At 39.8% G+C, this 26439-nt stretch overlaps 1 protein-coding gene across 7 annotated transcripts in view; it reads left to right on the top strand.

Annotated features, from left to right (window-relative positions):
• LOC109914729 (band 4.1-like protein 1) overlaps window positions 1-26439 on the top strand; it is a 266765-nt gene that overhangs the window by 128220 nt on the left and 112106 nt on the right. For all 7 annotated transcript variants that reach the window (XM_048608295.1, XM_048608293.1, XM_048608291.1 and 4 more), the window contains exons 2-3: window positions 16248-16408; window positions 20076-20279. In XM_048608295.1, coding sequence (XP_048464252.1) covers window positions 16262-16408; window positions 20076-20279 — 351 coding nt within the window. In that variant the 5' untranslated portion in view covers window positions 16248-16261. The remainder of the gene's footprint in view (window positions 1-16247; window positions 16409-20075; window positions 20280-26439) is intronic.

Genomic DNA, 26439 nt, shown 5'->3' with positions numbered 1-26439 from the left:
TGCATAGCTACCATCTGGAGCAAACACCAGTGTGCCAGAGTTATTTGGAAAATTATTAATTATTTAAATTTGTAACACATCATGCCCTTTCCTAGCTGCCTGCCTCATGGAGGGAATGGAATGAATTTCAGATATTATGGATGGATTTTGCATGCAAAAACACTTTTAGTATTGATTTATTTTAGTCTGGGCTTTTGTCAAGTTCCCTGGTGATCTAATCATTGCTGCATGACTGATGATCCAGTGATAGTCTGAGTCTGATTCCCCAGTCAATACTGTAACAGTCAATTATTCTGCGCTGATTTTGTAACTGTCTGATTCTCTGGTGGTTACACAGTGGGTTTGAATCTATATTCTTTGACAATGAGATGGATAATTGGTCTGTATTGGAGGTGTTTATCTCAGATCACTCTCAGAACAGGTGTCATGATATTTGCGTTTGATCTGTGCCACTGCAATAGAAAATATCTGTCCAAAAGATTGTGACTTCTTGTATGAAGAGGTCCTTTGTCTCACTCAGTATCATCGGACAGGCTGGATTTTTAAAAAAAAAAAAAATCATTTATGGGACATGGGTGTCGCTGGCTGGGCCAGCATCTATTGCTTATCCCCAGTTGCCCTTGAGAAGATGATGGTGAGCCCCCTTCTTGGATTGCTGCAATCTGAGCGCTGTAGGTCAACCCACAATGCTGTTAGGCAGGGAATTCTGACATTTTGACTCTGTGACCGTGAAGGAACAGTATGAAGAAAAAGTGGCGATCTGCCTTTATTACTCCTTAAATGAAGAAGAGACAAATATTATCTCCTTGTGCTTTCATTTAAAGGGAATTTTACACCATGCAGAGAGCCATTTATTCCCAACTTAAAATTGTGTGGTTGAAACAAAAATTACTAGTAAATAAGTAATACAGCAGGATGGAAACTTGTTGTAAATATTATGGTGTTTAATCTTTTTCCCATTTTATCCTATTGCCATTCCACATTTGAAGAACAGCCATGAAACAACTTACATTTATATAGCTCTGTCCAATATCACTTAAAGATGTTTTAATGTGCTTCATGTCAGTTAATTACTAGAAGTAAATTAGTTTTAACTAATTAATTCTAACTCTGTACTTTGCGACTTGCCTGATTTGGCAACCTTGGAAACTTTTCTCAAAATGTGTAAAAGATTAGGCTTTCCATATTTTTAATGATTGCATATATTCTTAGCTCATGCTATCAAAAATATGCAACTGAGATTTGGAATCCCAACTCACTATATCGTTGTACCATACAAAGAAATCCATTTGGCAGGATGCTTCAAGTGTATCTAACTGCATCTACATTACAAATGTAGTCTTCTTTCTGCAGTAATTTTCAAAAAGAAATTGGATAAGTATTTGAAGGGGGGAGATTTGTTGGGCTATGGGGAAAGAAAGTTGGGACGAACGGAACAGCTTCCTCTGTGAACATGATTGGCTGAAAGATGTCTTTTCTCTCTCTGATCCTATTGACAGACAACTTTGCAAATCAAATGATTGGTTATGGAAAAAGTGTAACATCACTCTTATCTCAAGCAAGTGATTTATAACTGTAGCTCCCTCCACATCTCAGTCTTGGTTCCTAATAAACCGGTGCATGCCATTTATTGTCTTCCATTGAGCATACATTCAGTGATCTGTTATGACCTAACCTTACAGAAAATGATTGCGACAGTTTCCAAATGTGTGGTTCAGAATACAAAATGTAAGCATACTGGGGGAAAACATCCCTTTATTTCAGAAAAATACTTAATAGGCACCACCTGTGCATTTTAAGTTGCAGTTTATATTATCAAAGGTTTGAGTTCACAGTCTGTTTGCCATTGGCAAACATTAAATAGTTCTTTACTTGTGAATAATTCTTTGGACTGTACTAGCAGATGGAGCATGAAACGATGTCAACTTGTATTCTGTCCATAATTCCCTACACTGCTCAGCACCTAATTTCAGACATTGGATTCTGGGATTTTTCACCTTAGGGCCAAGCATCCCTACAAAAATGGAGACTATAATAATTCACAGATTGTGATAATTCTGTTCAATCTATTGGTCCTAAAAAAAGTTAAGAATCTTTCCATGTGCTCCCTGGCTGATCACGTTTATTGCTAGTTTCTGGTTGCTGTTTCTCACTTGATTTTCTTGTTGCTCCAGTAAGGCAATGAATCCTAGCTTGTCTGCCAGAGCTTGCCCTACAGTGAATAGGCACAGGAACACTCCTGAAACAGCTAATCTTTTGATGACCTCAAATATAGGTCAGTTGGACTTCAGCCTCTAGTGTTATGAGTACAACTAGTGCATGCTACAGATTGTGTTACAAAAATCTGAAATGCTAATCCCATTGCAGTAGTAAACACACTGTGAGTAAGTGCTTAGCTCATGACTAAGGGATGTTGTTTTTAATTGTGCACCTGTGATTTAAACTAGAATAGATCCAGTAAGATTTTTTGAGTAAGATGCTCTTTTGGATAATTTAGTAAACGGCAATAGGATAATTTTGCCACTGCTCAAACAGGCCTGGATATCCTAGCTGATTTTGAACATGATACAGAGGAAGTACTTAAATGTTATGTAGCTGTCATCTATGCCTTATAGGTAACACTTAGTCTCTGAGTTGAGAGTTGTGGATTCAAGGCCCACTTCAAAGACCTGTGTACAAAATCAAGGTTGGTATGGATGGCATGGCAATGCTGACAACTTACTGCAGAGTTGGAGGTGCCATCTTTCAGAGGGGCCATTAAACTGAAGACTACTCTTCCCACAAGAGTGTAAAAGTGTATACGAAGTAGACCCCAGGGATTCTCCTAGTCAGTTTTTGCCAACACTTATCCCTCAACCAAAACATAAAAATAATTTGGATCATTAGTGCATTTCTGTGGGAGCTTGCAATATGCAAATTGGCTACTGAGATTCACAGTATGTCACATGATTAGGGGTTTTCTTGTGGCACAGTGGCAGTGTCCCTACCTCTGGGTCACAAGGCCTGGGTTCAGGTCCTGTTTGCTCCGGAGGTGTGTCACAACATGTCTGAACAGGTTACAGTATCTGTAATAGTGATTAGATGCCAGAAATACCTCACTGGCTACAAAACGATTTTGGAGGTACCGAGGTTGTGCAATGAGCTGTACAAATGCAAGCTCTTTCTTTGATTTTTTTTTTAAACCTTAAAGGCCCAAATCAAAAGATCTATTTGCCCTGGGATTGGTTGGAATGAAAAGGAACTCGGGTTGATTCATAATTATCACATTTACACAGAGTAAACAGGGGTTCCTGGATTACAGACGCTCGTGTTTACAAATGTGATGCTATACAGAGGTGTAACTTTTAAGATCTGACATGAGCATTTCCTGTACTTATGAATGGTTGCTGTATATTGTCCTGCACTGTGTTCTGACTTGTGTACAAATTGACTTGCAAACAGAGTCAAGAACTGAACCTATTTGCAGCCCGAAGACTGCCTGTAGTTTAAAACTAATATTAAGACAAAAATTTTAATCATTGAGTATGAGCTGATGTCCCATTATGTCATTCTTGCATAATCTGAAACCTGAAATGTGGTTAAAGTGTCTAGCTGTTAACTGGCCTGTTCCATTAAGGGTATTACATTAATTAGGCAAATCTAGGCAATCATAACTAGATGTAAACTGATATAATTGCTTGCACACAAGGCTATATACTTATAAGTGTGAGGCTCCATCTCGAAGATTAATTTTCCCTTTCTTCTAAAAGCTCCTTCATTGCTTGCTGAAGTGTGCTGTCTGGAATGGAGGGTGAAATTTACTACCTCCCTCCATAGCCAAAAACAAGCAAGATGGGACTCCTGCCAGATTTCCTGCAAGCGAATGAGGCCTCCTATTGCTTGCATTAAGTGCTGCCCATGATGGCTGTATGCAAGATAGCTTTTTTAATTTGTGTAATAGATACATATTTACAGCTTCATCTTAATTTTAAAAAAAACCTCTCAGATGTTCTGCTAAAGCAGATTATCAGCAGAAATACTAATGAAATGGGAACTGTAGCCATTTTTCTCGGGTTTTTTTTTCAATCTAAGTTGCATCTGGAGGACCTGAAGAGATTGTGTTTACAGGCATTTCTATTTTTCCCGCATCTTTTTCTTTTTTTTGCCCACAGTAAGTTTTTAATGTCTTATTTATTCAGAGTTTTGCCAATTTAACTTAGTTGAGTCTATGTAATCTGGTTACCAAGTTGACAATTTGTGTAAATTTCTTCTTGAAATGCATCTTTTTCTACATTTTCTTAGTGGCCTAACATTGCAAATGTCCAAGTAAGACTTTTAAACAGAACAAAATGCAGTACACATTTCACAACAGCATGATTAAAGTTAACTACGGAGCTGTCATTCAGTGGCTTCTTTAGATTTTCCAGCCACTCCCAAACTGATGGAGTTGGAACGGTCCTGCAGGGCCAATAAAAACATTTTACAAAACATTCATCTTTATTGATTTTTGAAGGAACTCGTGGCAGTTTCTTTTGAGGACCGGTAGTTAGACTGCTCTGTGCCTTGCCCCAGAATTAGGATATGTGTGGCTTACACTCTGCCTGTTCAGAATTTCAAAACTGGATTGGCATCGTATGTGCATCATTTGGAGGCCAATTTATATACCTTGATGAGACGAATAAGAGCCTGAGATGCCGTCTGAAGAACTTGATCCATTTGGCTGCTTTTTATTCAAGAGTGGGAAAAAGGTAGTAAATTTGGCCCTGTGAATTTTGGAATATTGATGTTATTTCCTGTCAGGTAGAAACTGTGAGAATCCATTTCTGTATATTTTTATGCTTGTATTACATTTTGAAAAAAACATGCCAACTAGACCTTAAAGCCAACTAATTGTTTCACCTGTATTTTGGTAACAGATCAGTGCAAGTTCCATACCCATGAAGCAGAAATTCAACTTTTTAGTGTCTGAATTGGGGAAAGAAAAGCACGTGGAGAGAGAGAAAAAGATAGAAAATTAATTATTTTTTTTCTTTTTATTAATACCTTTTTAAAAATTGAGTCTTTGAGAGAAACCAGAAGTTGTTTGGGATGAAAACAAACCGCAAAAGCGATTAGGAATGGCTCAGATGTAAAGAAAGAGCATTGTGGCTTCTGGCCAGCAGACAATGGGTTGGTGAGAAATGGATAGATGCATTAGGATCAAGTGAGTGATGATGGAGTGGGGATGGGAGATGGGGAGGCTTGATGCAACGCCAGTTGTCTAGAAGGGTTTGGAATAATGCTGGCTTGAGAAAGTTTGATCATTTTTGGAAGCCAGTGCACCCTGTAAGTAGAGTCCTATCAACCTCTTCCCTGCAGAAATGAGTGACCTGTGGATCTAACCTCCCCAAAACATTATAAATTAATCAATATTTAAAAAAATCACTAAAACACTTTTTTGTGGTAAATTGCAGCTCTTCCGTGAACACTTGCTGTTTGCCGTAGCATTAAATTTTAAATAGGCATGTTAGAAGCTACTGCTTGTAGTTGGGGTCTGCTGTTTCTAAGAAATTAGATAATAATTTTAGTACAATCATAATCTAGCTCCCTATGTGTTCGACAAGTTGCTGAATTTTAAATAGACCAGTTGCTTCATTTTCAGGGATACAACTAAGACTAGCGTATTGCATTGAGACGCAGTGAAGCCACAAACTAGTTTCAGTCAACATAAGTTCACCACTACAAAGATCACATTCCTTCATGCATGTGAGGTAAGGTTACCTTTTCCTGGTGTACAGATGTTTGGCATTACGTTTTGAATTGTTAGGCCATTATTTGACATACCTCTGGAGGTATGTGGCACAAAAACATAGTTTAATGCGGCAATAGATTGCTTAACTCTTGCTCAATTTTCTTTGGCTGAGGTTGAAAATGCTGACCTGGGAGATGATTAGTTATGTTACATATTATTAGACAGTTACATCCAATCCCCTGATTGGATTTATATATGCAGTGGAAATTGCAGGGTGCCAGAGACAGTCTTGCAAACAGAATTCCACATCACAAATGTGTAGCAGATTTTAAGTCAGCCGATTTGAGTGCAGAGATTCTAAGGTATGTCATTTTCAATCTTGTCTTTAACTTGGGAGTTTGTTTTCCACTACTGTTGAGCATATAATTGGAAGTTCAGTATGACACGTTGATAGTATTGAGTGTAAAAATGTGTTTGCATGCAGTGCCAAAGCAGAATCCATTCCAGCAATGCTATAAAGATCAGTGCTGAGTCCATCTATTAGCTCCAATATGCAGGCTTCTCTGTTATTGTGCTTTAGGAGATGGTTTGTAAGCTGCCAAAATAAAACTGATAGCACTGGTTCTTGCAGACTCTGTCTTTAGTCTATTTTATTGACCTTATTTGGTATGCCATAGTGAACCATCTGCTGCAGACTGAGCGAGTGAATCTTTTGCTTGTCCCCAATGTGAACTCTTACAGGCCTGAGTAAAGGAGGGGCAGGGTTAGCTGGGGGCTGTTCCCTTTCTGCCACACACAATGGATTCTTAACAGCTCTCTCTGAAATCTCAATATTTGTCTGTAACGAGACAAAATGGTTTTAAGTGTGCCCTTAATAGTTGGGAGAAAATTTGCTATTCGTTTATGATCAATGAAGGAAGATAAATGTGATTTTTGGGTTTTCACTGCAGTGACTGAAACAGCAGACCTTACCCTCAAGCTGAGTGAGTGCCATTTGAATGAATATTCATATTCTCCTAGGATCTGAAATAGATTTTTTTTATTGCTCATGTTGCTTAGGAACAGTAATAGATGGTAATGCTGTGAAAGGTTTAAAGGCTGGTACTGGACCTGGCCTTTACTTCAATCTTCCTTAATACTTGTTTCAGTTTCTGTAATGTTCTTCTTGTACAATAGACATTAATTTACTTCGATTGTCTTGGTCATCAATCTTGGAATTTATATTGCAACGGCTTTACGTCATTCTGATCACCATGGTAACTGAACATAAGCTTGAAATGCTGGAAGAAAGGTCATTGTACTCCCTAACCTGTGGGGGGACAATTATAAAAACAGCACTTGAAGAGAGAGGACAGTATTTTCAGTTTAAATGTTTGTGTCAACCTTAAGATGTTTTAAATTCATCCTTTTGGTGACTCTTGCTGCTAACAATAGTGCATTAATTGTGCATTCAGCAGGCTTGGTTTTGATTCTCAGTCTCAGCCACAGGACTCTACAAAACCCTATGGACAAGTTTCATTGGCTGTTTTGACTAACTGATAACCCTCATCATGCTGTATGACCATTACTAGACGTGATCTATTACCAGGACTGTCAGTGCACCTTCTGTAGGTTACAATGGAATTCACATCATATGACATATTTTTCAGTGAGAACACACTAACCTGAAAGTGTAATGGTGGTTTAGACTCAAGTGGAATATATCATATTGGTGTACAGATACAATTTAATTTCCAGAAAAAGAATGAATGTACACTTAAACAACCCTTTGTCATATTTCCAGGATATCTTCTAGCATTATATAGCCAAAAGATTATTTTTGAAGAGGAGCCTCTGTTCCCAGCAGGCACTTTGTGCACAATGAAGTCCCACAGACAATAACCAATCTCACCATATAGTCTTTCTAGGTAATGTTAGTTAAGCAAAGATTCTTCAACGGGATAATCTGCAGAACGTACTGCTTTTTTTTGGCTGTTGGTGTTATGCTCAGAAAATATAGAGCTTTGATTTATTGTCTCATCCAAAAGATCATTGCCCAGATTCTGCATTTGCAATGATGATGAAAATGGTAATGTTTGCCATCAATACAACTGTGATGCTGGCAACAGCAACTTAGATTCACATGTGCACAGCCAAACCTGAAAGTCCAGAGGTTCAGTCACGGATTCTATGTTTCTCTATTGTTGCAGATACAGATCCGATGAAATCAGTTTAAATTACGTGAACGTCCAGATTTATACTTCTGTCTCATTATAAAGGCCTTGATGAATGAGGTGTAACTGGGGTTTTCCCAAGTATGAACTTCATAATTGAATATTTTCAAGAAGGGGTTAGACATAGGTTTTGAGACTAAAGGAAGTACATTGTATTGGGAGAAAGTGGGAGTGGGGTTGAATGGTTGGCAGGCTCGGTGGGCCGAATAGCTAGATCCTGCTCCTGTTTGCTATGTTTCTAATTATTGATGAACACCCTGTTTACCCTCAGGAAGCTTGTTCTTCATTTGTGGAAAATGACACTCTTCTTGTATAATTGGAAAAAAAAATTCTACGTGTTTTAATTTTTTCTTTGGGATTATTTATGATGCTTTTGCATTAAGCCCATATCAATGTCAGAATTTTTAATTTTGGTTCCTGTCAAAATGATTTAAAAAATGAAGCATAATTAGTGGTTTTTGATTCCTGGTCTGCTGCTTTTGAGAATTCTTCAATGTGATTAGCTGCTTAGGCTTCATAGTGACTTCACTGTTTGTGGATGCTAAGATCTCCTTGTGCTGATGCCTCGGGGAAGCGATGGCCTAGTGGTATTATCGCTGAACTGTTAATCCAGAGACCCCAGATAACGTTCTGGGAACCTGGGTTCGAAACCTGCCACGGCAGATGGTGGAATTTGAATTCCATAAATATCTGGAATTAAGAATCTAATGATGACTGGTGAATCCATTGTTGATTGTTGATTGTCAGGAAAAACCTGTCTGGTTCATTAATATCCTTTAGGGTAGGAAACTGCCATCCTTACCTGGTCTGGCCTACATGTGATTCAGCAACGTGGTTGACTCTTAACTGTCCTCTGGGCAATTCGGGATGGGCATTAATGCTGCCTAGCCAGCGACACCCTCATCCCTTGAATGAAGTAAAAAGAAAAAAAAAATTAAAATGATCGTTGAGAACAATGGAATCTAGAGGTGGTTTGAGCCCTCTTCATTAGCTTCCTCAAAGTCAGCAGTGAGCACCAATATTTCGTTGCTGTGAAAACAAAGTAATTGCTTCTGCTGCTTCACTTTGGTTCTGCATCAGATCCTGTATTAGAAGAACATTTTACCATCGGGTTACAATCTCAATAAGGTCTATTTTGATTGCCTTCCTCCAATAAGGTGGCACAGTGGTTAGCACTGCTGCCTCACAGCGCCAGGGACCTGGGTTCGATTCGAGCCTCGGGCAACTGTCTGCGCGGAGTTTGCACATTCTCCCCGTGTCTGCGTGAGTTTCCTCTGGGTGCTCCGGTTTCCTCGCACAGTCCAAAGAGTGCAGGTTAGGTGGATTGGCAGTGCTAAAATTGCCCGTAGTGTTCAGGGAGGTGTAGATTAGATGGGTTATAGGAGGATGGGTCTGGGTGGGATGCTCTGAGGTTCGGTGTGGACTTGTTGGGCCGAAGGGCCTGTTTCCACACTGTGGTGAATCATAGAATCCCAACAATGTGTGTTCCCTAATTTTCTTTCCTGTTATTATTCTTTACACTTTTCTGCACTAAGTTTTATTGGCTAGTGTTCATCAAATCTGTTTTGTAATTTTGCACTGCTTCCTTCTAATCATCAGCTCCTTATTTATCATCTGCAAATTTGAGCACTTTACATTGAGATTTTGAATCTAGGTCACTTAGTAAATTAGCAGTAGGAATGAGCCTTGAGGTGTCCCTGATGTTCTCTGATTCCTATTGTTCAGCCTCTTGTCTGTTCCCAGGATTTAAGGATTAGGAATTCAAATAGTTGCTGGTAGCTTAAAATTTAAGATTACTGCTGACAGAAGTCATGCATCAAAGTTTTTGTACTCGTAAGAACACTTTGAGATAACCAATTTTTGACATTCTTGTATCTATTCTGCTAGGTGCAAGCTTAAAAGTTTTGATAGTAAGTCCCTTTCTTTAAGCAATGTCTAATAGCATATTGAGTGGAAATTTGTAAAGTGAAGGTATTTGACAATCAAATTGCCTAGTCCATACTTTGATTTGATTTTGATTTGATTGATTGCTGTCACGTGTACCACAGCAAGTGAAAAGTGTTATCTTACATGCTTTACAGGCCGATCATACTATACAAGTGTATCAGGGTAACAGAGCAGAGTGTAGGACACAATATTACAACTGCTGAGAATGTGCAGAGAGAAATCAACATTAACCTTAGAGGTCCATCCAAAAGCCTGAAAACATTGGGAAAGAAGCTGGTCTTGAATCTGTTCGTATGCATATACAAACTTTTATATCTTCTGCCCGATGGAAGAGGGTAGAGAAGAGTATAATCGGGGTGAGTGGGGGTTTTGATCATTTTGGTTGCTTTCCTGATGCAGCGGGAAAGATGGAGTCAATGAATGGAAGGCTGGTCTGCATGATGGACTGGGTTGTGTTCACAACTCTGTGCAGTTTGTTTTGGTCTCTGGAACAGCAGCTGCCGTACCACTCTGTGATGTACCAGGATAGGAAGCTTTTCTATGACGCATCTATAAAAATGTGCAAGAGTCTTCAGGACATGCCAAATTTCCTAAGGATGTAGAGGCATTGCTGTGCTTTCTTGACTGTAGTGTCAGTGTGGGTGGACTAGGACAGATTGTTGGTGATTTATCACTCCCAGGAACTTGACGCTTTCGATCACCTCCACTTCAACAGATAGGGGCGTGCCGTCCTATCTGAACTTACTTGTGTTACCACCTCACACATTGAGCAAGCAGGATTTCCCCCTTTTGAATTGATGCTGGGTGTTGATATCTGGGTTACTGTTGGGCAGAGTTTATTTGAATGATTGCATACTATTAGTGATAAGTCACCACAATAGTATCATGTTCTGAATGGATCTTATCACAGATTTTTTAGGTTTGTCTTCCAATCCCCAGATGTCTATTTTGAAAGAAGATCATTTTGGAAAACGTATGAATGTATGTGTCAAGATGTTGATCGAACAGATATCAGGAATATAGCCAATGAATATATCAAACGTCTTTGTAGAACTAGAAATGGTGCAATTTGAAAGGATCTACCCTGCTGTGGAACTGACATTAATGGGCTCTCTCAAGCTGTTTAAACAGAGGGTAGACTTGATTTGCAGGAGGAAAAAACAAATGTGCTTCATTTTCTTAGCCCTAGTGTGGAAAGTACTTGGTTTCTAACTCGCTGCTACTTCCATCTTCCAGTGTATAAAATGTTAAATTTACATTTGGCTGTTGTTGGGTCATGTCACATGACCCAATAATTAATATGACACATGAATAAAAGTGAAACAGGCCTAATTAATATATTGGTGCAAAATAATATCTACATCCCTTAATAAAGAGACTGGGGTTATGGACGAAAGAAATGCATTATAAAAGTGCTTTCACGATATCCCAAATATTTATAGACAATGAAGGACTTTTGAAGTTTAGTCACTGCTTTAGGAAATGTGGCAGCCAGTTTGCTCACAGCAAACTCCAACAATCAGCAACATGTTGGTGGACCAGATAATCCCTCTTCAGTGATGTTGCTGGAGGAATAAGTATTCCCAATACCACCAATGGGGCATTCCTGTTTACCAGTGTCTGCTGACACACAGCGGCTCTCACAGCTGCACATGTGCACACATCTGGCAACAAACATAGCCCGCTAGTTTTAAACCAGTGCTCGCTGAATGGAAAATGTGTAAGGAGTTTCTATTGGAACAATTCAAGCAACAAAGCAAAGGGATTGTGTTTTATCAAAAGCCTCTCTGGCAGAGCTGCATGTTTACAAAGCCAGATGAAGTGGGCTGTGGGACCGTGAAGGAAAGCGCAGGACGTTTCTTTTGTCACTGGCTATCACAATGAAAAATTGTGTACTCGAGAAATTGCGCAAGTTTATAACTAAGCAAATGTGGCACCTATATTTGAAAGCAGGTATTAACCAAATCTGCGTAGCAAAAGGTCATTGAGCTTTCCGTCAGTATTGAGTAAAATGTTGAACCCTAAAGTAGAGATGAGATTAGAATAAACATATAGCAATAGCAACTTCCTGCAACAGTTTTAGGAAGAAAACATCCTTCATAAACCTATTTAAGATTGATTTGAGGATGTTCCAAGTACAATATGTCCATCCAAAATTACTTTATAATTTATTTAGACTTAATAAAGTTTTTGCTAAGCCTCTGCATGTAAGTCTGCTCATTAAAATCGATACAAAATCAAGGAAGCAGAAAAGCGCCTGGCCACTAAATATGGTACAGAGAGTACTCATAAAAGGAAAAGTTAATTTGTTGGCAATATAACGTATATTATTGCAGGAACCAGTGCTATGCTCCTTGTATCTGCTTAAATGCTATGTATACAGAAATCAATTATCAGCCTGTTAAGTTTGCATCCAATGTTAAATAGGTAGAGCAATAGGGGTGGAATATGCAGTTAAGTGAGGCACTAAAATCATGGACAGGATTGATAAGACACAAAACTTGCCAGCTAAGCAATGATGCATGAGAGATGAAGCTATTTTTGTCATCATCAATCATTCTGTGATGAGATGTAGTAAGGGTTGAAATTCTTCCACGATGCCTGAGCTTCAAAGGAGATGATCTTTTCGCAACGGTGTGACATTTCAGTTTGAAATCAGCCCATCCCTGGGGTGCCAATTAATGGTACAAAAAACAAATATGCTGGGGTCTGCTGGAAGTCTGAAATAAAAACAAAATGCCAAAAATACTAAGCAGGTTTGCATTCTGTGAAAAGGTCTTGACCTGAAACATTAACATCATTTCTCTGCCCATCAATGCTCTCAGACCTGATGAGTATTCCCAGTATTTTCTGTTTTTATGTCAATTGGCATTGTTGTGTCAGACCAACGTATCTATTTGTTCACCACAAGTTAATCTTGGTGAATATGTACCGACTGCTTTACTCGAAGGTCAGCATGTAAATGGTATTTAATTTAAGATGTTCTTAAGGAATTCACTTTTACAGTATAACATGTATTGCATTTAAGATGGTAACCTAAACTAATGGTGACAATTTCTTAAGCATAGAAACATAAAAATCATTTATGGCATAGATGGGATCGTTTTCGCCCTTTGTGTCCACACTTGACTAAAAAGAACCATTCACCCCCCCCCCACCCTTTGAATTTTCACACCGGAGCTTATGGCAACTCAAGCACACGCCCATTTGTATTTAAATATGATGGGGGTCAAGGTTTCTGCTTTTACCACCCTTTCAGATCGTGAGTCCCACCACATGCTGCTCTGTCCCCACACTCCAGCATGTGATAACTACCCAGACTGATTTGCCAGTTGAATGGGCCAACCCTCTTTTTGTCTGGTGTGGAGTTGAAATAATTGCAGCTTTATGAGAATGAGTTATCCTTTAAATGTTTTATTAATTGACAACTTTAGTTCCTTAGTTGACTGGGGGACAAGGAGGTAGAGATGGTGAGATTCCAGGCAAAATTTAAGTTCTGGGCAGGAACTTTCAACCGCCATCTACTTGTCCCACTGTCAATTGCGGGACTAAAGTAGTCAAATAATAACCATTTTTAAAGGATGATTCATTCGCAACTGCAATTATTTCAGCTTCATGCAGGATTACAAAAAAAGCTGCTGTCAGATCTCTCAATCTGCTGCCTCCTCAACTGGAAGACTCTGCCCTTTGATTCCATGAGTTGTTGATTTAGTGCACGCTCTGCCTATGTGGGACCTTGTCAAAAGTCTTGCTAAAATCAAGTAGGCTACATCAAATGCATACCCTGAAGGACCCTCCTTCAGAAACTCTCAACCATGTTTGGCAGACAGTACCTTTTACTCTGCACATCCATCCTGACTGTCCTTAGTATTCCGTGCCACTTTTGTACCGTCTTTTCAAATTCTTTCCACTAGTTTTCTCGTTGCTGAGGTTGATCTGACTGACTTATAATTACTTTGGCTATTCACTCCTCCCTTTCTGTGACTTGGGAAAGCTAGTAAAGGAGTAGTTATCCTTCTACATGAATCTGTGAATCTCCATTGTAGTACTTTAGTGTGTCTTGAATGAGTTATCACTTCCTTCATCTATCAAGAAACTTCTGTGTTACTCTTTAATATTAAAGGATTAAAACTTATGGACCTGTAGGTGGCTGAAGAGTAAGTATATCGCTATATTTCAGATGTAAAAATATGCAAAGCAGAACTTTGCACTGTTCTTTGGCTCTTGTTATAGTTTTGATCATAATTGGGCAGATCATATGTTGAAGGACCACTATTGATTTGCTCAAAGCATAGTTCTAAATCTTCTCCTTGTCTTTTGAGAGCCTGAAAGGAGCAGGAATGTGTAATGAAATATTAGGACACTAGTAATGGGGTTGAGGAACTTATCAGCCATGATTAAATGGCGGATCAGACTCGGTGGACCGAATGGCCTAATTGCTGCTCCTATGTCTTACTGTCTTATTAATTCATAATATTGCTTCATCTATATTGAATGAACAAAATTATCACCTAACTAATATTATTTATCTTTCTGTCATAACCAGCATACGAATATACTACAGTATTTGGCCAGAAAAAGAAATTATCTGATGCCTCATTTTCCACCCTGCCTAGTTGTCCTGCTACTGTAACAATGCTCACCAACGTTCCTTTAGACTTTTTTTCAAAATTATCCTTTGTCCTCCCCAAATTGTATCACCTGAAACTTCTCCAGACTGAATTCCATCTATCGCTTCTGCTTACCTGATCTGTCTATTGATATTGCTTTGAAATTTTAAAATTTTGTAACAGTAAAAGGTTCTTCTCCAAATTAATGTTTGAGACTTAATTGAAGGGTTCTCATTCAAAACCAGATTCCTAATTTTGTTAAAGGCAGGAACAAAAGTTAAATTTAAGTTTAAATTGCTATGTGAAGCATTATTAAAAGGATATGTTCCCCTTCATTTGACTTGCCATTAATGCATGGGTACGATAACTGGCTGCCACTAACTTGAGAAGCTAGCAAAAGGTGACTACCAAGGAAATGCTGACAAAGCCTTCATAAAGTTGACATTTTAGGCTTTCAATCAAGGTTTGTGTGTGTAAAACATAAGTAGCTATATGGACTATGTAACTTAAAGTCTGTTGTGCACTATCTATCCCTTGCCTTATAATGGAAGAACCCAATACTGTCAATTAAAGTCACCAAGAAAATCAAATGTTGAAGGCACAAAGTTGGTAGGGGATTCAGTAGCATGATCTCTTGGAAAGGTTTGGAACTTTTTGATTTAAAAACTTTGCATTTTTAACATTTAAATGTTTTAATTTGTACAATTAAAAGCTTTTCCCTCTGCTTTTCATTGGAATTAATTTTCTCTTTCATTCATAGCTACAGCAAGATTCATTGCTATCTATTGACACCCCACTTATTGCCATTCATCCCCCAGCCCAAAAAAAATTACATAGTAAGGAGCGCTTCAATCTTTAATTTGCAAACATGTTGATCAACCAAGTTATAGCAATTCATTGGTTTCTTGTTTCTGTGAAATTGATGCTGACTTGAATGAATTCCAGATGTGCCCTTGTTTTTTTTTCTGAAGAGTAGATTCTAATCAGATTCTGTAAATGTGAAAAAAACAAGCAGAGAGAATTTTCATTTACATTATATTCATAAACGAAAACTGCTTACAACTTATAAATTGTTGTGAAAACCCCCAGTACTGAGATATTCGGTATTGAATGCAATATGTGCATTGGCTGCTGACGTTGCAATGAATTCAACATTCATGACAGGGCACAACCTAGTAATTTGCTTTCTTGAGAAACTGATACTTTTATTTACCACGCCATTGCTTTTTATCTTGCTGGCATAGTGGGTGACCAGTAATTTATTATGGCAGATTCTAATAAATGCTGAAAAGTGTTTATAAAATCATGAGGGACATAGATAAAGTGAACAGCAAGGGTCTTTTCCCGAGGGTGTGGGAGTTCCAAACTAAGGGGCATATATTTAAGGCTTAGAGGAGAAAGTTTTAGAAATGACATGAGGGGCAACATTTTTTTACATAAGTGGTGGTTTGTGGGGGAAATGCACTGCCAGAGGAAGTGGTGGATGCAGGTACAGTTACAATATTTAAAAGACATTTGAATAAGTTCATGAATAAGAAACGTTTGGGGGGGGATATGTGCCAAACGCAGGCAAGTGGATTAGTTTAGTTTGGGAAAATGTTTGGCATGGGCTAGTTGGACTGAAGGGTGTTGTTTCCATGCTGTGTGTCTCTATATTGGCAGTATTCAATATCAATTGTCCTGCTCTGTTCACTAAGTATATGTGATTGTCTTGCTTCCTTCTGAAGCTTTTATTTTATACTTAGCATCTAATTTTCTCTTTTTCAGAATAATTTGCAACTATGGCTACAGAATCCGGCACGGATTCTGAATTGACGAACGTTCAGCAGGATCCCCCTTCACAGGAGCAGCAGCCTGTTGTGCAACAAGAGCTGGCAGCCAATAAAGAACATAAACCAGCAGATACCAACACTAACCAGCAAGATCAGGTGATTGCAGGCACTGCTTGCAATTTTTTATATACATGCAGGAGCCAAGCTGTATCTCGTCTTTTAATTTTAGATGTGTATAAATGAGCTAGATGACAGGCTACCATGATGCCTGGAATCTTGGTTTCTCTCAGTGCAACAAAAGTACACTTGAAATTTGGGTGTAGGTTTTGAGGGGTGCTTGGTGCATAAGCATCAGTTTTAATACAAGGAGCAACAGTGCTAGAGAACCGAAGAAAACTACGAATAAGTCGAGGAGATAAGCTATTTGGATGCAAATATATAGACACACGGTAATGGAGAAATTTAATGAGATGACAGATGGATGAGTTTCTACGAGTCCGCAATTTCTTCCCCAGGGAAATAAAAGAAGTGAGGAAATTGTTGAATCTGTTAGTCGTGGTCTTCCAAAACCCTTGACTCAGGAATTGTCCCCTTGAGGTGGAAAAGTGCTAGTGTTTCTTCATTATTTGATGAAATAAAAAGAGAGAAACCCCGAGTTCACAACCTATTTTAAAGACAAAATGACTGAGGAACTGGACAAAATTTAGTTACTCAGAAAGCAGCATGAATTTGTAAAGGTTCAAACATGACTGAAGTGCCTTTGTTTTTTTTTGAGAATTCAACAACCATGACTGTTAAGTGAGTCAATGATGCTATTAATAAAACTGCTGCCAGGTATTCAGCAAGGTAGCACTGAACATACACATGAGCAAAAATGCAGGTGCATGGAACAGAAAGCAATCTGCTCAGATGGAAAAATCTCCAGATATACTCAGCAGATCAGGCAGTAACTGGGGAGTAAGAGAAAGAGATTAATATTTCAGGCTGTAACTTTTCATCAGGTTTTAAGCAAGTACTAAGGGAGGGAAAGGCTGTCTAGGCTGGGGGAATTGGGAACAAAAGGGAAGGTCTCTGATAGGGTGGATGGCAAGAGAAATTAAAGGACATAAGTGATACTTGAGTATGGCAAAAGGGGAATGCGAATGAGACACTTAAAGAAATTAAAAATGCATCTAGAGATGGTGTAAATGGGAATTGCAGAATTGTCAATGACTGTCACGTGGAAAAAAATGAGAGCAAATGGTCTGGTCTGAATTTGTTGAACTTTGCATTGAGTCCAGAAGCTGTACAGTGCCTGATCTTAAGATGGGGTGCTGTTCCTGAAGCTTACATTGAGGTTCATTGTAGCTATGTTAGGTCAAAGATGAAGGTGGAGCAGAGCATTAAAATGACAGATAACTGGAAAATCGAAGTCACACTTGTTGACTGACTGGATGTGTTCTGCAAAGTTGCTATTCAATCTGCTTTCCTGTGCTGAAGAGAATGTGTTTTGTGCAGTGAAGACAGTAAAATTGCACTGCAAAAAATTGTTATTTTACGCAACCATGGCTAGCATTCTGGAATATGCAAAGGATGGAGGTCAAAGGGCACTTGTGGCATTTCCTCTGAATGTTTGGGGTGATTGGGGCGGGGAGGTCTCTGTGATTGAGGAGTTGACCAGGATCAGTCCCTTCAGAATAGCAAAAGAGGAGTGGACTGATGATTGGTAACATTGCGGTGGAGGTGATGGAAATGATAGGGGATTGAATGCAGAGACCGAATAATGAAAAGCCTTATTGTGGTCAATGTACAGCTGTAACATGGATTGGGAGGGAAAGGAGTGAGTGCAGAATATCAAATAGAACTGGTACAGGTGAAGCCTTATCAATCTTGGGAAAGGTGTCAGTGCGAGATTGTAAGATCAGGAGAAAGAACAATGTAGACTTAAATTATTTACTATCTTAGACGCATGGATTAATGATAATGGACATGGACCATTGAATGTGCCTGGTGTTGTTCCCCAAGGATCTATATTGAAACCTCTGGTTTTCATCATACTTAGCAAAAACTTACATGATGGAACAGAGTACTAAGCTAGATGACACAATAAATAGCATAGATGGGAACCAAACATTGCAAAGGAATATTAGTAGATTAAATAAATGAATAAAGATTGTGGCAGATGAAGCTCATTACAAGCAAGTGTATAGGATTATCCACTTTTAAACTGAAGCAAGATTGATTAGATGGAAGGATGGGTATCTTTTAAATGGTGAGATGCTAAGAACTGTAGATGAGCAGAGTAATTTATGGATTCCAGGCCAGAATTCACTACAAGCTAGTGACCGGTCTCAAAAAGAGCCTTGTGAAATATTGACCTTTTATATAAGGGCTGGAATATAAAAGGTTAGAATTCATGTTACAGCTGTACATTGACCTGATTAGACCTCATCTAGAGTATTCCACTCAGTTCTGGGTTCCGCACCTTAACGTTAAACTGGAGTGTAGGACAAATAACACAGGGATATGAGACTCGACGTAAAACAGCAGACATATTGCCACACATCAAACAAAATCAGGAATTTCATGAAGGTTACTCTTGTAATTTTAGTTTGTTATTACAAAAGGCAATTACCTCATGCAATCAAATGAAATATTGCTGTGTCCCCTTTTAAGACAGCAATTACTACATGATTGGAATGTATTTTGTTTTATAGACTTCATTGATCAGTCTTAAAGTAACTGTTGAAATCAGTATTGAGCTAGCCACCAGACAGAATCTACTGCTTTATTTGTTAATCATAATTCACGGAGGCTCTGGGAATAAGTGGTGACACATCTTTCGTGGAAATCGTAATGATTCTCTTGCAGTGCTGGATTTTTAAAACCTATTTGATCCATTTCGTTATACTGAAAAATTTATCGTTGCATCCTAGTGGCATTTGCAATAATTGTTTAACCATAAGCTATTTTTCAACTATTTGCTGTCTGCATTTATTAACTAAACATATCTTAAAATATTTAGCTCAATTTCTTTGACTCTGAGCTCAAACTGTATTTTAAATGAGATAAATATATAAATGAGAGAGTTTAAATATTTAAGAAATTGACACTGAAAGAGGGATCCTATTTAACTACTGTTGAGATCATGACCGCATCCATCTAGAAGGACAAGGGCAGCAGATACATGGGAACACCACCACCTGCAAGTTCTCCTCCTAGCCATTCGCCATTCCAACTTGGAAATATATTGCTGTTCCTTCACTGTCATTGCGTCAAAATCCTGGAATTCCCTCCCTGACGGCATTGTGCAGCAACCTACAGCACATGGACAGCAGCAGTTCAAGAAGGCAGCTCACCACCACCTTCTCAAGGGAACCTAGATACAGGCAATAAATGCTGGCCCAGCCATTGATGCCCATGTCCCACAAATGCATTTTTAAAAATGACTTCTGATCAACAAAATTGAGTTCAAAGATCTAACGAATATTTGCCATTTTTTCTGCAGTACCCGTGAAGCATAATTATTTTGTCAGAGATATTCATGTGACAATTTAAGGTTCTAAATTTGTAATAGTATGGTAATGAATTTGTTGATTATTTGGAATCTTAATCATATTTAGGACCAACCACAGAATTCCGAAAATGTTGTTCAATAAGTTTTATATTACGTCTTTGGCCCAGATTTTGTGGAAAAGCACGTAACTTAAAATTTTAAAGTATTTAAAAATATATTTGGCCATTTTGATTTGTAAAACCTATCTGTGCATAAGTGAAAGGTAGGAAATTGTCTTAATTTATTTCATTTGTAGCCTTCAATTAAGACTGTTTTTCCCTCCAACAGAATGCTGAAAAAGATAAAAAAGCAGAAAACATTCCAAAAGTGGTTGAAGAGTTGGACGCTGGAGAAACAGATGATGACAAAACTTCAGAAAGGACCACACCTGGCAAAACCCCCAAATCTCCATTAAAAGGATCCAAAAAACCAAAGACCATGCCATGCAAGGTGGCCCTTCTGGATGGCACAGAATTTGAGTGTGAAGTGGAGGTAAGGAGCACTGTCGCACTTAAAGCATTTTTCATTTTGAATGGGCCAACAGCCTCGAGTGAAATAGTAAACCAAAGAATTTTGCATGAGTACATAATACATAATGCCGACTGCATAATTTCAAACCTCAATGGTTGATTTAAAATATGACTAGGTTCAATAAGCACACAGTGAGTCACAAATTTCCATCTTTGTGGTTTATTTTAGCCTTTGTTTCTTTGACCTTTGTTTCATTTTAACAAAAAAGCTTTTCAAAAACGGATTGTCAATGGCAAGGAGGTTCCAGGCCCTATCTAATACTAGACCTTGGCCCTCATTTAGTTGAATTATGTACTGTGTAGCTCCCTGATGATGTGGATTTCAATTTCAGGCTGCTGGCAGCAATCCTAACGTAGGTCTTGGAAGAGTGGGATAGCAGGGGAAGGGGAGCAAGCAGGAAGGGGATGTGATTTGATTTGATTTATTTATTGTCATTTGTATCTTGAAAATACAATGAGAAGTATTGAATAGAAACGCCAGTCTCTGGCGCCATCCTAAAACATAAGAAAAATAAACCAAAACATAGAATATAAAGGAAGAAAAATGAAAAAATAAAGAAAGTGTCCAATTTTACATTCCTTCTTATTAAGTGCTGTGTTGTGGGCCATGGGCCTGGTGGCCAGGCATGAGTCCCCTTCCACGAGTCCACTGTTTGGCACCATCTCGCCTCAACCGTTGCCCCCATCGCTGTGAGTCCTCATTGGACCTCATCAATGCAGATGCCACAAATGCTGCCGGGTACTGCACCAGCCCAAAACGCGACTCTGCCGCTGCTATGAGTCTGTTTCAGGCCCACCGCACTAATGCAGCCACTGCTGATGCCGCTGGGACACTGACTGGGCCCAAAGCTGCCCCTGCTGCTACCTGCAGGAATCTGCACTAGATGCAGACGCTGCTGGGATTGTGAGGAAGGGTGAAAGGATCTGAAAAGAATAATGCTGGGAGTGGATTAAGCACCGCCCAATGTGATGTCGTACGGACTTCTGGCTTCGGAGGATAGTGTTGGGAATAGCTACGAATCTCAAAAGGGGATGACCTAACACCGAGGCCTCTAACAATGTTTATTGTACTAATGTAACTTGTATCTCTTTGCTGTCATGCAATAGTCTACATGATGTTTAAGACAGGAGCCTATACATTAGGCCATCAGGTGGTTTTCCTCTCAGACATTAGACCAAGCAGCACCGTTTCCTAGCTCGACTGGGAAAGAGGATGGCAGCAGAAATTGGATTTTGCACCGTAATGAGCAGTGGTGAAGGTTTGTGTTATAACAGGAGGGGCTGAGCACAGGCAGATAGCCATCTTCAGTATTACAGTTAAACTGGGAGGATTATTCTTGCATTCTAAGACCCTGAAATTGTATTTGCCTGAAATACCTTTCCCACATATTGTGCATACTGCACTGTGCAGAGAATTCTAAATTGTCAATTTCAGCATCTGCTATGATTTACGATGAGCTGCAATCACAGGTCTGAAAAATAATGGGTACTTTATGTCTTTTAAAGTATATTTGTGATAGCTACGTGTTTTTGTCAAGCTGATTCACTGACTATGTAAGTTGGCCTTTCTGTACACCTCATTACTTTGTCTCAGAATGTTGATGGTAAATTCTGATCACTTTTGGAAGACACTTACATCTTGAATAGGCATAAACTTCTGAAAAGATATAGTTAGAAAAGTGTTTTCTAATTTAGAAAACAGAAGGACATTCTCGGCACAATCTAGAAAGACCGTCTCAAAGGAATCTGCAGCAGAAACCCACAACCTGCAAATTCCTGATCCAGCCACTTACCATCCTGACTTATGTCATTGGCTCAAAATCCTGGGACTTTCCCTCCCTAATGACATTGTGGGTCGATCTGCAGCAATTCAAGAAGGGAGCTCACTACCACCTTCTCAAGGACAGCTAGGGATGGACAATAAATGCTGGCCCAGCGAACAGCACCCATATCCAATGAGTGATTGATTGATTAAAAATGGGAGGCACTGTATTTATAAGCCATGCTCCCAGTTCTAGACTCCCCATGAGAAGAAACATCCCCTCAGCATCTACTCTGCCAAGCCCCTTCAGAATCTGGTTTTGTTTTGTCTCATTGTTTTGAACTCCAGTAAGTATATATCCAAATGGCACAACCCGTTCCTCAAAAGACAACACCTTTATCCCAAGAATCAGCCAAGTGAACCTTCTGAAGCTGCTTAAAATGCAAGGTATTTGGGAAGGTGACCAAAACTGTACCCGATACTTCAGGTGCTGTCTCACCGATGCCCTGCTTCTTTAAAACAAGAGTTCCCTACTTTTTATTTTCTTCCCCTTCAAATAGAGGCCATTTGACTTCTCAATACTTACTTTAACCTACATGCTAACTTTTTTTTTGCAATTCATCTGCAAGAATACTCAAATGTGCCTGTACAGCAGGATCTCACCTGTCCTATTAAATATCCTCAAACCTGCCAGGAGGGCATTAAATTCTGCCCAATGTTGCCCATGCCACCTGATAACCCTGAGGCAGCGGGGCGGTTAGTGGAGGTACAACTCTGTGATCAGCATAATGTAGAAGCTGACCATCTCCTCTTTACTGAGAGTTACGCAAAGGGCGGACCAGTTTCAGTAATTGAGGAAGCATCAGAGATTATTGGAAGATTGGGAAATTTTCTGGTGATTGTAGATTAGGCTATGGAGGCAAATCATTCCAGCGATTGCTGAAATTCTGTTAAATTCGCACATATTGAGGAGGATAAAGAAGGAGAATACAGATCAGGCACAATTTATGTAATTTCTGACTTTGATTAGTTTTCATTCTGTAGCAGTGACGAAAACCTGAACGGAAAGATTCAAACATTCGAGGCTGGAATTTCAGGGTCCGGCCCCAACCCCACTCCCAGGATGGGATGGCAGGTGGGGGTGTGGATGTCAGATTCGGTACCATGCTAGTGGCACATCCCCAGTGGCTACTCCATACCACCTGCCACCTCCTTCTGCGACTTTAGCGATGAATGACTATTTCATTAACGGGCTTCCTGCCACTGCTGCGATTTTAACTGGTGGATTGTTGGCCAGGCTAGTAAAGATAATGCCTCCTTAGAATCTTAGAATCCCTACAGTGTGGAAGCAGACCATTTGGTCCAACAAGTCCATACCGTCCCTCCAAAGAGCATCCCACCCAGACCCACCCCCTACCTATCCGTGTAACCCTGCGTTTCCCATGGCTAATCAATTTAGCCTGCACATCCCTGGATACTATGAGCAACTTAGCATGGCCAATCCTGCACGTCTTCGGACTGTGGGAGGACACACAGACACAGAGAGTCTGTGCAAACTCCACACAGACAGTTGCCCAAGGCTGGAATCAAACTGGGCCCCTGACGCTGTGAGGAAGCAGTGCGAACCACTGAGCCAACCTGCCACCCAAATGGGACCCCAATTTAAATTGGTGGCCCCCATCCTCCCACCCTGATGAACCTAGTCTCTGTCCCACCCAAAAACTCTGTCTGGCTCTGGCTAGTCCTAGACTTAAAGGTTCGGACTCCTTTGGCATCACTGCTTTGTATCTGCCTGCAGTGGGCACTGCTTCTTGTGTCACTGCTGGGACAAAAAAAACTATCGACCCTCTGACTGACAATTCCCCAAAAAACTAAACTTGCCCTTTTTAATACGGGGAGGAGAAAGCTCTGCCTTGAGCCAATTGAAAGTTCACTGGGTGTTTAATGGTTGCAGGGCAAGCTGGCCAAACAGGCAGGCAGCCTGTATGGTAGAGAGTGGGGAGCATAAAATTCAGCCAGGATTCAGCATTGATTTGGTGGGTAACAACACATTCAAGGACATGAAGGGGAAAGGGAGATTTTTGGTGAACTCATTCTCAAAAATAAAGCCCCTATGACTCTTTTTGAGAGAGGCCACAGAGTAGCCACTCTCTTGTATGTGTCTGAGGACCAGAAATGTTGTATAGTTCTCAAAGATATATGAACAGGAGCTGAATGTCTTTTTACAATTGAGCCAAGTGAAAAAGAGGTGTAGAACACTTTTGATAACACAATGTGGAACTGGAGGAATACAGTAGGTCAGGCAGTATCAGAGGAGCAGGAAAGCTGACGTTTCAGGTCAGGACCCTTCTTCAGAAATGCATTTCTGAAGAAGGATCCCGACCCAAAACATCAGCTTTCCTGCTCCTCTGATGCTGCTTGGCCTGCTGTGTTCCTCCAGCTCCACACTGTGTTATCTCTGACGACAGCATCTGCAGTTCTTGCTATCTCTTTGATTACTTTTGAGCTTTTGGCAGGTTCACATCACTTCACTGTGAAACTGCTAAATCAAATTTAGATACATTTTGTGAGGTCACAATATTTTTCTGTTAACACTGACTGATTTATAAGTTGGAACTGACTGAACCTCGGATGTATTTTGGGTTGTATCTGAAAATTGTACATAATGAAACTGTATTTTTGCTTGTATCGTAATGTACTTGTGAGTAGTTAATTCTTGACATCAGTTGTGGTACAATGTGAAGAATTGGTTTTGAATCGAATTGAGTTGCAAAGTTTGAAAAGTGGAGCCAAATTGATTTATATTGCATTATCATAAATCTTTTAATGTGCACTATTATCTGAATGGATGTTTTCAAAACCATTCCCGAGCATCGGTTCATGTGTGTCATGCAATTATGTCTGACAAAATAATTTTCCTTTTCCTAGTGTGGTTCTGTGCAGTGAAATATCGATTTCCATTTGGAAAGTGTAATATGGAAAGATCCAGGGCAGAAAATGATTGAGTGTGGTCATTGTTTATTAAAGCTACTTGTATGTGACTGGCTGATGCAGTAGGTTAGTTCGTCCTCTCTAAATCTGCTTCATTTATTCTGTCTACTGATTGAGAATTTAACTCCAAATGTACCCTGGTCATCTGAATGGACCTGTAGGATAAATCATCTCTGAATTGATGATACTAATTGACAATTTTGAAAATGCTTAACGACATCCTGTACTATGAGAAAACTGTATGAAAGAAGAAGGTGCTCTTCTGAGCTTGGGGCTGTTATGCATTTATGCTGCTGAGCAGACAACACTACACCAAGGATGCTTGAGGCTAAAACGACCTGTTTGGAATTGGGGGGAAAAAAAAGTGTTCCATTTTCCAGCAAAAAAATGTCCTAATCTTACAAACATTAGCAAAAAAAAACTTAATAATAGAACCAGAAACTCAAGGAGTGCTTAAAACAAACACCTGAATGATGACGTACAATTTTGGCTTGTTTTATTTTTAGAAAAAGCTATGCTGTTGGCAACTTCTGCAGGAATTATGCTGTTTTCCACTGGGAATAAAGTAAATAGGATATTAATGTCTGTTTTCTCTGCAGAGACTAAAGTAGATTCTGAGTTAAAAGATTCCATTTAATCTGATAAATGCTTTTGACAGCAGAACGATGGAGTCAGAGATAGTAGGAAGTGCAGATGCTGGAGAATCTGAGATAACAAGGTGTAGAGCTGGATGAACACAGCAGGCCAAGCAGCATCAGAGGAGCAGGAAGGCTGACGTTTTGGGCCTAGACCCTTCAGAAATGGGGGAGGGGAAGGGGTTTCTGAAATAAATAGGGAGAGAGGGGGAGGCTGATAGGTGGAGAGGAGACACAGGTCAAAGAGGCGGGGATGGAGCTGGTAAAGGTGAGTGTAGGTGGGGAGGTAGGGAGGAGATAGGTCAGTCCAGGGAGGACGGACAGGTCAAGGGGGCGGGATGAGGTTAGTAGGTAGGAGATGGGGGTGGGGCTTGAGGTGGGAGGAGGGGATAGGTGGGAGGAAGAGCAGGTTAGGGAGGTGGGGACGAGCTGGGCTGGTTTTGGGATGCGGTAGTGGGAGGGGAGATTTTGAAGCTTGTGAAGTCCACATTGATACCATTGGGCTGCAGGGTTCCCAAGCGGAATATGAGTTGCTGTTCCTGCAACCTTCGGGTAGCGTTGTTGTGGCACTGCAGGAGGCCCAGGATGGACATGTCGTCTGAGGAGTGGGAGGGGGAGTTGAAATGGTTCGCGACTGGGAGGTGCAGTTGTTTATTGCGAACCGAGTGTGGGTATTCCGTAAAGCAATCCCCAAGCCTCCACTTGGTTTCCTTGATGTAGAGGAGGCGACAATG

Source organism: Rhincodon typus, chromosome 19 (genome assembly GCF_021869965.1).
Source record: "Rhincodon typus isolate 14 chromosome 19, sRhiTyp1.1, whole genome shotgun sequence".
Classification (NCBI taxonomy): Eukaryota; Metazoa; Chordata; class Chondrichthyes; order Orectolobiformes; family Rhincodontidae; genus Rhincodon; species Rhincodon typus.
The sequence above is the reverse complement of the archived record's forward strand: the minus strand, read 5'-3'. Positions and strand labels throughout refer to the sequence as shown.